Source organism: Ambystoma mexicanum, chromosome 3p (assembly GCF_040938575.1).
Source record: "Ambystoma mexicanum isolate Mex_15411 chromosome 3p, UKY_AmexF1_1, whole genome shotgun sequence".
Lineage (NCBI taxonomy): Eukaryota > Metazoa > Chordata > Amphibia > Caudata > Ambystomatidae > Ambystoma > Ambystoma mexicanum.
Genome location: NC_090925.1, coordinates 1,225,684,388 through 1,225,698,423, shown reverse-complemented (window position 1 = coordinate 1,225,698,423; position 14,036 = coordinate 1,225,684,388). Strand labels below are relative to the sequence as shown.

The window sequence follows — 14,036 nt, the reverse complement described above, 5'->3', positions numbered from 1 at the left end:
TCCCCTCAGGAGTGCTTGCAGCCTTCGCAGATGCCTCTGCAGTGGTGTCGCACCATGGGGGGGTAGGGACACTCTGCGCTGCGGGAGCCCCCTGCATAGGATCGGCACCCATAGCTGCTGTAGTCGTAGTAGATGTTGATGAAGTCGCTGACGAGGACTTTGTCAGTGCCGGTTGAGTCTGCTTGGGCTGCGCAGCCTTCTTCTACTCTTCCGCCGAGGGTTTATTCAATTTCTCCCGTAGCTTAGCCGGGGTGGATGACTTCCTCTTTGAAGAAGAGCTCGATGGCAGGCTCACAATGGAGACAGAAGGCAATGGTGATCGCGGCCTATCCAATTGGGACCTACGGCAGCGGCAAACCCAGTGGACTTGAGGCTCTTGGCCTTATCTTGGAGCCCAACGGATGGGGTGACCTCAAAGGACTTAGACTTCTTTCCAGAGGCAGATCGCTCCTCAGACCGGCCAGAGCACGGGGCAGAAGCCTTGTTCGAGTTAAGCCAATGCCGCCAGCCTACTATGCCTGTCTTTCGTCGTCTTCTTTGAGAAACCTAGGCATATCTCGCACTCCACATCCTTGTGGTCTGGGTATAGGCAGTACAGGCATTGTAGGTGCTTGTCTTCCCCAAACACATTCCCTAGCCCGCATTTGGTGCAGGTCCTGAAGAGGGTCCTTCCCTCCTTCTCCCCCCGTCATGGTCAGAGTGCGCGAAGTAGGCCCAAGATGGCCTTCTAGAAACTTTGATGATTCTTCGCCCTTGAGGGGCAAAGAACTTCACTGACAATGGATCCCCGTTGCCGGCAGATGAGGAAAAGAGCAGATGGGCTCTTTGGAACAACAATCACACTTTTCTCGTAAAAAAATGAAAAAACATACAAATAGCTCGGAGAGCAACTCGAGGTCTCCCAGCACATGATCGTGCCGTACAAATCTGAAGATGGCTTAGGGCATGGCCGGTCATTGGATGGGGCAGTGTGATCCGGAGGACAGTGATTGGTTTAGAAGAGAAATACTGTTTTTTTCTTTTACCAAGGATTCCCAGCCTGACGACAGGGAATATTCATGAGCATGTGAATCCATGACAAACCCCATGCTGGATAAGTATTACTCACTGTGTGCTCTCGTGCACATTTCCTTGGCCATATCCACTGCCCTTGATCTACCCAAGACAGTCTCTCACTTAAACTCTAAGGGCTATGATGCGCTTGCAAAGGATTGGGGACATCAACTCTAATTTTCCTTATCCTTTAGTGGCCTTGAGAGGAGTGGTAACATCTGACCACAAGCACATGGGACTTTGCTGAATTAATTCCAAAGAAGATTTGAAGGGGAGGTAAGTGCCGATACATGGGAGGATTGAATGTAAACACTATATCAGGGTAAATAGGTGTGAGCTGAACATAGATCTCCCTGACTTCTTTGAAGGTCTTTACACTATATCAAAAGTATAAAAGGTTACATTTTTACTATTGGAGGAGACCAGAACTTGGTCCTTGACACTAAATTGGACAGAAGCGCCACCAGATCAGCTACCAAATTCAGATTGGCCAAGTCCATACTTGCGCACTGGCCTTTCTACAGTAGAACAAGTTACTTACCCCTTTCAATTTGGATGTTCCTCCCATGTATTCCTCATCTTAAGATATATCCTCTTCAAGCTTTAGCTGCTTCGGAAAGATTTTTTCAGTAGAGGGCGCTGCGCGTCGATGATGCCAACTCAATGTCCCTCGAGGTCCTCCGTCTCGATGTCGACGTCACCACTGGTACATATAGCGTATGCAGCTACCGTTGGCTTCAGATCCATTTTTACGTGTTCCCTCAGCAAATACGGCAGTACATTGTGCTAGACAGTATCTAATCCTGAGAGAATGTAGAGTGTAGAGTGTAAAACACAGAAATTCTACTGCAGGGTAGGCTGGGAGAGGCGATGAGGAACACATGGGAGGAACATCCAGTCAAAAGAACGTTACCAGGGGTAAGTAACTTGTTCTTCGAATGGATTGTGTCCTCCCACGTATTCCTCATCTTAACAAGCAGTATTGGTTTTGGAGGAGGGAGTTAGAATTTAGAAAGATCTTATGGATTAGTATGGACAGAGTAACTCCCAAATCCTCCTTCCTGACCTAAGGAAGAATCAAGACAGTAATGCCTCTAAAAGTATGAGCGGAGGACCATGTAGCCGCCGCACAAATATTATGTATTAGGACTCCCCCCTCTGTAAAGCAGAAGATGTTGCCATGCTCCTAGTCGAGTGAGCCCTAAGCCCCCCCGGAGGATCCCTTTCAGCCGATCTATAGCGCTCAGTAATGCCTAAAATCCACCTAGATAAGGTTTGTTTTGTAACTGCCGGCCCCAATTTATGGCCTGTGTACCAAACGAAAAGTTGGTCATCCTGTCTCAACTTAGACGTCCTGGAAATATAAAATCTAAGTGCTATCCTTCGGTCAAGCCTATGCAATCTTTCCTCCACCTTGCGAGGATGAGGAGCTGTGTAAAAAGATAGTAGTACAATCTTTAGAGACAAATCAAAGTCAGATACAATTTTAGGCAGAAAAGTAGGCTTAACTTAAAGAACTACTCTGTCCTTAAAGAAAATAGTATAAGGAGGCTTGCAAGACAAGGCCTGAAGTTCGCTCACCCTACGGGGTGATGTTAGTGCGACTAACAGAATAGTTTTAAAGGATAACAATCCTAAAGGACAAGTATGAAGCGGCTTGAAAGGAGCACACAAGGAATTTTAGAACAAGATTAAAAGGTCCCAAGCAGGAACCTAGAAAGGAGTTGGAGGAACACATTTGTTAAACCCTTAGAATTGTATGAGTAACAGCAATTTGAAAAAAGAAACCTCTTCAAACGAGCGCTTAAAAATTGACAACGCCGCCAGAAACCCCTTGATTGTGCCAACCTGGAGCCCCAGATTAGCCAAATGCAACAAGAATGATAACACCATGGGTGTACAACACAGAAAAGGGTCCACATTCTTTTCCCTGCACCGGCTGCAGAACTTATTCCAGCGGCAGTGATACACAGAATTTGTTGCTGGCCTACTGGCCAAAAGCAAAATCTGCATTACGTTATCCGGAAGGTTCCAATCCTTATATCTCCACCTCCCGGAAACCATGTGTGAAAGTTCTTTTTTTTCCAACCTTTATTTTTGGTCATTTTAGCCATAACATTAACTTACTACAACATTGCGCAGCGTGATGCCCCATTACGCGCCCCCCCCCTTGTAATCTGAGCAAAGAGTTTTTCGTCAAACATGCGTTTACATTACAAGTTGTACACAGCAGCTGAAATGAGCTCTGAAACTAAAGTAACGAAACAGGGGTATTTTGCCAGATTTCTGTCCGATGCCGTTAATAAGTGATTAATATAGGGTCCCCATATGTCTGGAGGTCTTGCGTGCAAGGGTAGAGTTCTGATGAAATTTGACTTCATATCGTGACAGTACGCTACATCTTGGAGCCATAATAGTAGTTTAGGTGGACGACCTTTCCCCCCAAGATATAGCTATACGTCTTTGTGCAAGTACCATCAATAGTCTGGCAAGTTTCCTCACCAGGGGCTGCAGGTCTTTAGTGTATCCCAGCATCGCCACCTTGGGGCTTTGCTCGAGTTGTTCTCCTATTATCGCTGAGGTCTTGTTCAATACTCTTGTCCAGAACTGACTGGTTGTCGGGCATGCCCAGGCTAGGTGTAGAAATCTCGCTAGGGACTCGCCACACCTCTCACAGGCCGCTGATATGGTTGGATGGTGTCTGTGCAGTCTGGCTGGTGTATGATGCACTGATGGACAAAACTGAAATGAATTAGCTTGTATCTCGAGTTTAGGGAAACTTTCTGTGTCTGCCACAGTGTGTATGTCCAATCCTCCTCCACTATCGTGTCTTCTAGTGCTCTTTCCCACCTCTCCTTTGGAGTGGTCGGCTGGCCTGTGGTGTTTGTCAGTAGGTCTTTATAGATACTGGATACCAGCCTACACTCTCCTTGTATTTGAATCACTCCGCGTAGGAGTTGCCATGTGGGCAGTTGTGTCGCAAAATGAAAGGAATAATGACTTAAAGGGAAAGTCCAGTAAAACATTTTATTTAAAAAATAGATAGGCAACATTAAAAAAATAAATACTAGCACTTTTTTTTTAAACTTCCTATGTAAAATTTTGAGCTATTCAACCTCAAAATTCGCAAAAGCAAGCACATGGGGGGCCCGAGAGCCCCAAATGGGAAGACAGATTTAGGCAGAAACACTGCAGCATTTAGCATTTCCCATTTGGGGCTCTCGGGCTCCCCGTGGGGAGCCCGAGAGCCCCAAATGGGAAATCAGCTGTAGGCAGAAACACTGCAGCATGTAAACACAACTGTGTCGTGTTTCTGCCTGCCTTGGCTTTCACTTTGGGTCTCCGGCGCTCCCCTGGGGGAGCGCCGGAGACCCAAAGTGATAGCCACAGCAGGCAGAAACACAACGCGGTTGTGTTTGAAAACGCTGCGGTTTTTCTTTCCGAGTTTCTCAGGCTCCTCCGAGCCGGAGGAGCCTGAGAAACTTGGAAAGAAAAACCGCAGCGTTTTCAAACACAACGTTGTATTTATGTTTGCGGTCGCTTCAAAAGCGACCGCAAACATAAATACAACGTTTTTAAAGCTGCGGTTTTATTTCTAAGTTTTCCGGGCTCCTCCAGCCCAGAAAACTTAGAAAAAAAAACGCAGCTAGTGCTTATTTATTTTTTAAAAATAAATATCACTTACCGAGATTCAGCTGCAGCTTTCCTGCTCTGTTCTCCGGTCCGCGTCCTCCGAGTCCCGGCACCAATGAAGGAAAAGCCACCCAGCGGTAGCTTTTGTTTACTACAGCTGGCTGGCTTTTCCTTCATTAGTGCCTCAAAAGCCAAAGCGAGCACAGCGGCGGGCATCCATTTCACAAAATGGATGCGCCCATGTGCTTGCTTTTGCGAATTTTGAGCTCGAATAGCTCAAAATTTTACATAGGAATTTTTTTAAAAAAGTGCTAGTATTTTTTTTAATGTTGCCTATCTATTTTTTAAATAACATTTTTTACTGGACTATCCCTTTAAGCGTGTGTTGGAGTCGGAAGTATATAAAGATGTCCAAGGCTGAGTCGGCACCTCGTTCTCGTGCCTGTTGGATCATCAAAAAATGTCTGTCTACGAACAAGTCATTTAGTATGTCTATCTTTAGCTTGTCTGCCCACTGGAGGTATATTTTCTCAGTCGTAAGCGGTATCCCAGGGATAAATCTTGCCAGGAGGAGAGGAGAGAATCTAACCACAACATTACTTTTTCGTGCGATTCTTTTCCATATTTCATACATGATCGAAACTACATTCAGAGTTCTTGGAGTTCTCCTATGACTGTTGCTCGTAGAAGATTGGGTGTCATCAGGGCCCATTTAATTTGGACGTGTGGGCAGATAAATTGGGTGGCATAACAGTGCGGCCCAGTAGTAGTGCTCTAGGTCAGGTAGCGCTAATCCACCTTTTGCTATTGGTTGAATGAGGGTTTTATGAGCTACTCTCGCTGGTTTACCTGTCCATATTAGTTTGAGAAGGGCAGAACTCTAAACTGCCAGTGAGAGCCGCCAAATGCGAACATCAGGTATTTTCTGTGCTTGTGATGCATGGCCACATTAAAATAAGCATCTTGAAGATCTAATGACAGCATCTGCTCCCGAAGCTGGAGGGCCTGAAGGATCTGAGAAAGGGTAACCATCTTGAACTTGTCCTTTCTGTGAAACTTGTTCACGTTTCTAAAGTCCAAGATGGGTTTCAATCCCCTGCCCTTTTTGGGATTAGGAAGTGGGGGAATACCACCCTGTGTTCCTTTACGTTACAGGTACTGGTTCTATAGCACCTTTCTCTAGCAATCTCAAAATTTCCTGCACAAGGAACGGATCCGGAACTTTGAGCGAGTGGTTCCCCCGTGGATGATCCTGAGGCCTTTTTTTTTAAAGGGAAGGCATTAACGCTGGGCTACTGTTTCTAATGCCCATGCATCTAAAGTAACACCCTGCCATTCTTCTTGCAGATGCTGTGAGAGTCTGCCTCCCACCAGGCTTTTGTGGACTAAGGCCTCAGACAGGTTTTGAGGCAGCTGAACCAGCGGATGAGGGCATAACATCAGTTGCCTGGGCAGACTTGGCACCTCTCCCCCGTCCACCACGGGGGAATCTTCTTTGACCCCTTTTACTAGCCAGTCCTCTTGCTCTTCCAACTGAGGAATAAAAATGAAAGGACCTGCCCCTTCGAGATGTTCCACTGCGGCGAGGTTGTGGCTGTATTATAGGAGCGCCAAGGGATTTGGCTGCCGCTTTAGAGGTCTGCAGCTTTTCCAGGCTTTTGTCAGCCCTGCTGCCGAACTGGTGTGTGCCGTCAAAGTGCATGTTGAGCAGTCTAGATTGCACATCTGGAGCAAACCCAGACTTCCTCAACCACACAAACTGTGCATCACAGTGCTTGCCACCAGTACTCTACTGATACTCTCTGCCGAGTCAAGACTAGTTTGAAGGGACTTGCACATATTCTCCTTCCCCCTTCCCATCTTTTACAATCATCTTTAAAAAGCCTTCTCTTTCTTCCCCTTCGGGAATATGGTCAGCCGCCATAGCTATACAGTCCCATCGGATGAACATGAACTTAGCTAATGCACATGCGGCATTTGCCGACTTAAGGGCCACTCTACACAGCGCTTATCTCTGTCTGTTGGAATTGTTGGGTAGGCAGTCTGTTTGGAAGTTGAGGTGGCTGCCTGTACCACCAGGCTTTCCAGCGTAGGATGCTTAGATAAATAGTAAGGATCACTACTAGAGGTCCTATATTTTTTTTACTGATTCTTATTCACAGCAGAAACTAATTCTGGCGAATCCCAATTGCCATTCACCTTCCTTTGCACGGCTTTGTGAAAAGGAAGAACATGGTCCTCCTGGGGTACCTTATCTAAGATGTCAGTTAGATCATCTTGCTCAAACGGTGGTGCAGGCCTGCTCCACCCTAGGAATTCAATGACATTTGACATTAGTTGTCTATATGACCCTACTGCATGTTCTGTGGGGTCTAGTTTTCCAAATTCAAATTCAGGAGAGGTATCTATTCCACTGGCAGACTGGTGAGTCTCATAAAGATCCTTTAATTCTTGACTCTTATGATATTAGTGCTACTGCAACACATGGTGTCCCATATTCTAACCCAATTGGACATACCTCCTCCTCTGTAGGTTCATGCTCGTCATAAATCGAAGAACGAGAAGAAGGCGTCGACCATTTCGAAGTCAATGACAACTTTGACTCCACCCTAGCTCTCGAAAGGCTAGATCCCCGACTCAAGTGAACCTTCGAAGGTTTGAGGCATTTTCAGCTCGAAACCCGGGCTCGAGGACACACAGGGTTTGCCTTTCCCCCTTTCTTTGTCGGGTTCAACCGTGACAGGGGCATGACTTTTGACTTTCTCTTTCAAGGGGGTCGAGGCCGCATTCTCGAAAAGTCTAAAGCATTTTCTGTTGGAATTGCTCCCATTCAGTTGGTGATGCTGATTTTGTAGGTCAAGTAACCCTTTCAGGGGTGGACCTAGAGTAAGTAGATGTCGATCTATGCCATCTCTTTTTCAGTCTCCGAGACGATGAAAAATAGTGGTAGGTTCCACTCCTGGAGCGGGAACGTTTTTGAGCTTGCTTCCGAGGAGATTCACCTCTTCACTCATCGGAGGATCACTTCTTCCACAGAGTCGTTCATGGAGATTTATGTGACCTACCTGCAGCTAACTTTCCTTTACGTTCTCTCAGGGCTTTACTAGTCATTGATAAGCAGGATCCACACTCTGACGTCTTGTGGTTAGTTGCCTAAACACCACAGGCACACCCGATGGGTGTCCATGAGGGAAATTTTCAAACCGCAGTTGTAGCACTTTTTAAAACCCAATTTAGGGGTCGACGAAGCTGAAGACGAAGCCATACTATTCGACAATTTTGAAGGTTTTGAAAGAACCGAAGCGTGCCGTACTTCCGAAGCGATAGCTCTCGCAGAAACACAGAACTGTAGCCAACAGTTTCTGCGCACGCTATATATACCAGTGGTGACATTGACATTGAGACAGAGGCCCTCCAGGGACATCGAGTCAACCACATCGACGTGCAGCCCCTCTATTGAAAAAAAATTTCCAAAGCAGCTAAAGCTGGAAGAGGATATATTTCAAGATGAGGAATATGTAGGAGGACACAATTCATTTGAATTATATATTTGTGGAGTGTGTGAAATAATGACACCAAACACTACTCATTTTGCTGCAACACACACCTTGTACAAGCTGGAATATTTTGTAATGACTAGCACATAATTAGAAGAACTAGTACAAGGCAAATACTTAGCAAAAGCATTATCAGATCATCTTACCACACTATAGCTATAAGGGTCCTAGGAAAAAGAGAACATGGAAATTAAAACCAGAATCCATAGAAGACATACCATCTTAAGCCACAGTGATAGATAATATAAAACAGTTATTACAACATTAATTGGATAGGGAGGTTGCTCCACAAACATGGTAAGTGTTTAAGGTGTACTGGGAGGATATCCCTAGCCAGGGAATACAGCACTCTTAGGACAAAAAGAACAGACATGGAGAAGGCTGAGAAATTGTTATAACAATTAAAAATTAAAATATGACAACTCCCCTGATCCGAAGGTGTTGGTGGAACTTGGAAAGGAAAAAACAAGCTCCTATGAAGAAGAGCCTCAGGAAGTTAAATTTACAGCGCAACACGTGGTAGCAAGGAGGTACGCCCCAGGGGAAACAACAGTGAAATATTGGAGTTTGCTATAAAAAAATTAAACAAATTTGCAGGGAGTGACAGGAAATGGAGAGAAGGGTAAAAAGTAAACAGAGGGTCAAGCGATCAACTAAGTATTTTTAGCCTCAATCTGTCCCAATTCTGGGAGAGGAGGTGTAGTAATATTTGGTTTAGGTGGAGAGCCCAGCCCAATTGAGGAAGAGATGGTGGCGCTAGACAATCCAATAGAAATAACCACGATAATGGTGGGTGTAACTGCCTTAAACATAGTTGAAGAATCCAGGGGTGGACCCGTTGGGAGCAGGGGTATGTGATGCATTTTCTGTTTCCAGAGCAGGATCAACTGTGGCTCTGTCCCGGGAAACAATGTGAATTGCTAAAATAATGGTGCTAATGAAGTCGGTTAAGTCTTCCTTGAAATGCACTGCAATCAACAGAGATGGGATGATATTGGCCAAAGTCCTGGGGTATAGCTTCTTCCACACAGGCAGAGACTGGTTCACCAGGACCAAGCAAGATGTATTCAGGGAAGGTCAATGGGAGCCAATATTCAATGACTGATTAGTACAATATATGGGCAATATATGGGGCACAAATGCAAAGGCAAACAACTGTTGCAACACTACATAGATCCGATTGAGGTCCTGTAAATGCGTGCAGCACGAAGCAGCTCCAGCCCTGCCTCCAGTGGAACTCTCTCTCTCTCTCTCTCTCTCTCTCTCTCTCTCTCTCTCTCTCTCTCTCTCCCACCAACAGTTCCAATCAACACACCTTGCACTAAGCACACACCGGCCTGGATACAAATACCTCAAGTACCATCTAAACAAACAACCTGGAAACATACCCATATGCCAAACCCAGGTACTTCAGACATTCATGCACCAACACAACAGCACAACTACCTTGTATTTTTTTCTCTATACCTCAATCAAATCCTGCCTCTTTTTCAGGTCAAATAGCAACAACGGACCGTAGAAATCAGCAGCTGACTGTGATATAAAAGCCAATACTGTGTAATGGCTCATAATCAAATGGATTAAGGCACCATTATCCCCAATAAATGGGATCACCATATTGTCAGTGCTCCAAGTCCCCAAGTGATAAACACAGGTATTTATAGTAAATTAGCAGGCAAGCATTTTAAATACAAATTAAGCATGTACCTGAGAATCCAAATCTTCTCCTTTCAAGCATAAATTTGCATCAATGACGTTCAGTCCGACCAAAAGACCAACAATCACTGCTCCTTCTTCTTCCATCATTAAGGCATCATTTTCATAAAATTCACTAAAAAGAAGTTATATGCAGTGAATATCGTGCATGAAACATTCGTAACAAATGAGTTAAGCCATTTTTTCCCAATAATATATAATATAAATCTGTTTTTACACATTTCACATCAACAGAAAATACAAATAATTAAAAAACACAGTACACTTTAGATACTGCAAACGTATGCCTTTATCAAGTGGGTAGTTTAAGTAAAGTACAGTTATTTACCTGTCAAATTATTTCTAGGAGCAGGTCATTTGCAAAAATAAATAACATTGAAAGAAAAAAAAACAGGGGAACAGTTCGGCAGCCCTGTTGGCCATTTGGGGCAACCCATGTTTTAGATTCTAAAAAATATGACTTTATTAAACTAAAGAATAAGCAAAGTATTAAAAGCCCTTTCTTTGATTATAGGTTATCCTTACCATTCCCTTGGGCTTTTATCCAGAACACCAATCAGAGTTCCCATTAGAAGGCATTGAATCTTCGGTAAGAGATTTTAGCTGAAGAGGTAGGGAACATAGATACTTAATACAGAGTCTTCTGGATCAGTAAATGGATGTCCTTTACTAAAGAGGACCTCAATAATTATCTAGGCCCTACTAGTTGTACGGACCCAATTTCTTTTCTCTATTACTATCCAACTAGTTTCAGTTGTATCCATCCACCTAGGCACTTTACTCTTTTGGTCTTTTCACCATTATGCTAACTTGAACCTCGAGTGCAACAAAGGACAGCAACTTACAAAACAGTGCTGACTAATAGTGACAATGCCTGCTGAGACAGTTATGCATAGGGCGGTCTTTAAATGGCTAAACCACGATAACTGGCTAGCCAGTGCCCCTAACTGAATTGCAGAGCATTACTAACCTCATCAAGGGACCACATCACAAACTACTCATAAGGGTCTCTACACAATATATTCCAAATTACAATCCAAAGTCGAAGATGGTGTGCACCAGCAAAAGCGTTAAAAAGCGAACAAAATGAACAATAAATCATCACTTCTCACAAGTCCTAAATAATAGTTTTGGGCATTTATAATATAGCCTTACTGTTGTATAACACTAAGGAGCAGGCGCACAGAAAGGAAAGGAACCTGAAGTATCTCCTCAATTTGTGTTGCACTGAGTGTGGATTACCAGACCTATACTGCTGAACAACTGTTTACATGGTGCATATGACAGAGGGGCTATTCTGCCTTTAACCTTTTCCTGCCATCATTATTTGCCTTTGTCTGACATTGTTTGTTACTATCGGCAAGTAATCAACAACACCTTAAATTTGCATGCTAGCTATTTAATCTTCTATATAGATGAAGGTGACTGTTTTTTTTCGATCTGACTTGAACCTATTAACTGCCAATTCTCACCAGTATCACTGATAGACACTGGATAAGCCTGCATGAGACCAAGCTTGTATACAAAGACCTGAAAGCCGAACATCACAGGTTGAACAGATGACAACAGCTGAATTGTATCATCAGGTTATCAACTAGCGGTTGCTTAGAGATCGTCCTAGCTGCCCTAGATGGATCAGTAGAAGTGTCCTTAACTGCATGAATAAGAGATTAAGTGTAGTGTAATCTTGCATCTAAAAATTAAAGGTTTTCCTTCTGAGCGAGTGGGTTGGTGTAAGATTCACATAGCCTGTCAAGTTACTGTATGCCCCTTCCTCACTGTGTAAGTAGCATATGTGTAATGTTTTACAGTTGCTGCTGCCATTAGCATTTTTATATTTTTCTTGATTCAATACTCATGTTAATTTTTAATAATGACTCTTGGGGCAATTTTTGCTTTTTTGTGTGTAATGGTTTTGTTGTTGAATGAGATTGAGACACTTTTTATACCTGGCAAATCAAAACCGAAAGCCGGAGTTTCCCCAACTCTGGATCAGAAAGCAAGGAAGTGTAATAAATACTCCTCGACCCAGGCACGGATTGACTTTGCCCTCAATGGCTGCTGCAGATCTCCCTTCCTGGAAACTCCGGTGGCTTTGTTTGTCCAGATATATTGTACGTGCTAAGTTATAGATCCAGAGAGTAGAATCACTTTAGGGTTCCTGTGTCGCTAACACGCCACACCGGAAGCTAAGCATTTTGAAATTATGAGGAAACCCAGAATTAAGGCACAACACCGGCTGCGTGTGGAAATGAACAGAAGAGGTGACAGAAATGCATTAAAAAAAGACGTGCGATCAGACAGATGGCATCTTTTCAAACTTTCAGCAAACCTGAACTAATGCTATGGACAAGTTTTTTGGGAAAATCAGATACATTCAATTAGCTAGTTTGAGTTAGATGGCTAGGAAAAGAAATTACCTTAATCAACCCTCCTATCCTCCCCATTCTGGGGAATATTCTTAGTGGTAATCCATGTGGGGGGTAAGTAATGCGAGGCAGACAACTGCTTGTATGGTTCTCAATATTAAGCATTTTATTAAAAGAAAACAAAGATGTAAATAAATCCTTGCTAAACGTACTCTATCAGGGATTTCCCTACCTAGTCTAAGAACTAAGGGAATCACTCCTAACAGAAACAGACTGGCCCTCACACTAACCAACAAAACATATAAACAACATAAAAAAACAGATAAGAAACAACCAGTGATTTGGATGACCTTCGCCTGTCCTTGTTAAATCCCCTTCCCCATGATTATTCAGAGTCACTCTTCTCAAATATTTAAACAAAAGAATAAAGTCTTGCACCAGTTCTTGAAAGTTCAGAATAAACCAAAAGTTCACCAAACAAAAATCCACTGGTAACAGTCCTTCAGATTCCAGTTGAAAAAGATCACTTTCCCATTTCAGCCAAGGAAACACCACCAATGGTAATCCTGGGTGTCGGCCTTTCAGGACAGCTTTGTTACAGTTCAGAAAATAGATTAGCCACTTCTTCTACCAATGTACAACTGTTCATAACCTCTGCAGTGTAGCTGGTATAATTGTCAGGATGCTGCTTCTTGGGCTTTTGTACTCCTCTTACAACTCAATTTTCTACTACTTCCACTATGGAAACCGACTCCTTGGTTCCACAGTGTACCGCTACCAGCATCAACTTCAATATGACATCTGCTGACAGTCTTATAACCAACCACAGTGCTGGTACTTCTGCTTTAGCTTTAAATATGAGAATAGTTAGGCATGTTAAAGACAAGACATTTTGACCTATCCAGGTAGGCAAGGCACTCTTCTTTTCTATAATCTACGAAAAGGGCAGCCTCTTCACCCTGCTTTACTGCCACTTCTGGTTGATCTACTTACAAGCAGCCAACTCCGTTCCCCAGCTTTATATACAACTTCTTGGTTCCAGCCGTTAGCATGAAGCGGTATTGCCAAACTACTAGCTTCAGATAACAATATCTCACTTGTATCGGAGGATACTGGACCTTTAAGAGTTTTCCCATTAGTTGGATTGCTTTCAAACAGGGTTTTCTTCAATTTGGAAAGGGGTTGCTTCTTAGCTTGGGCAATGCATGTTTATGTATGCACCCACTTCTGTTTTTTAAAGAATGTTCGTTCTTAGAGTTACACGGCTCAGTCTTCAAAGGAAAAATGCTTTAAGGAATGTGCAACAACTCTTTCAGGTAGATCTTCGGTTTTAATTGTCTGTAAGAGTTTGTATTCCTAGATATTACACAGAGATACTTTCTACTCCAGCCAGCGAATCTTAATTGGTCACTCTCGACCTTCCTTTGATGCCGTAAAGTAAAGTAACACTTATGAAAGTTAGCTTCAGAGCTTTCAGAGACTTTCGAAAAAAGGTTCTCCCTTTTAATTGGAGACATGTGACCACTCAAAATATATAAAAACATTCACCAATGGAAAAAAAAGGCTTTTCATCATACGCGAGCACTGTAGCTCTTACTCAAAGTGCGCGTGATACATTTCCATGGTGCAGAACAATTTCCACAACGACAAACAACTTCTACTTGTTCCCCTTCTTACGCGAGCCACTTGAAAGCTGGTTACAGTTACT

The 14,036-nt window shown here is 43.5% G+C and overlaps 1 protein-coding gene across 1 annotated transcript in view; it reads right to left on the bottom strand.

Annotated features, from left to right (window-relative positions):
• The window catches only part of RUFY1 (RUN and FYVE domain containing 1), a 1,926,102-nt gene that overhangs the window by 1,456,194 nt on the left and 455,872 nt on the right, over positions 1 to 14,036 (bottom strand). The window contains exon 5 of the mRNA XM_069652681.1: positions 9,951 to 10,074. Within this exon, the coding sequence (XP_069508782.1) occupies positions 9,951 to 10,074 (124 nt within the window). The remainder of the gene's footprint in view (positions 1 to 9,950; positions 10,075 to 14,036) is intronic.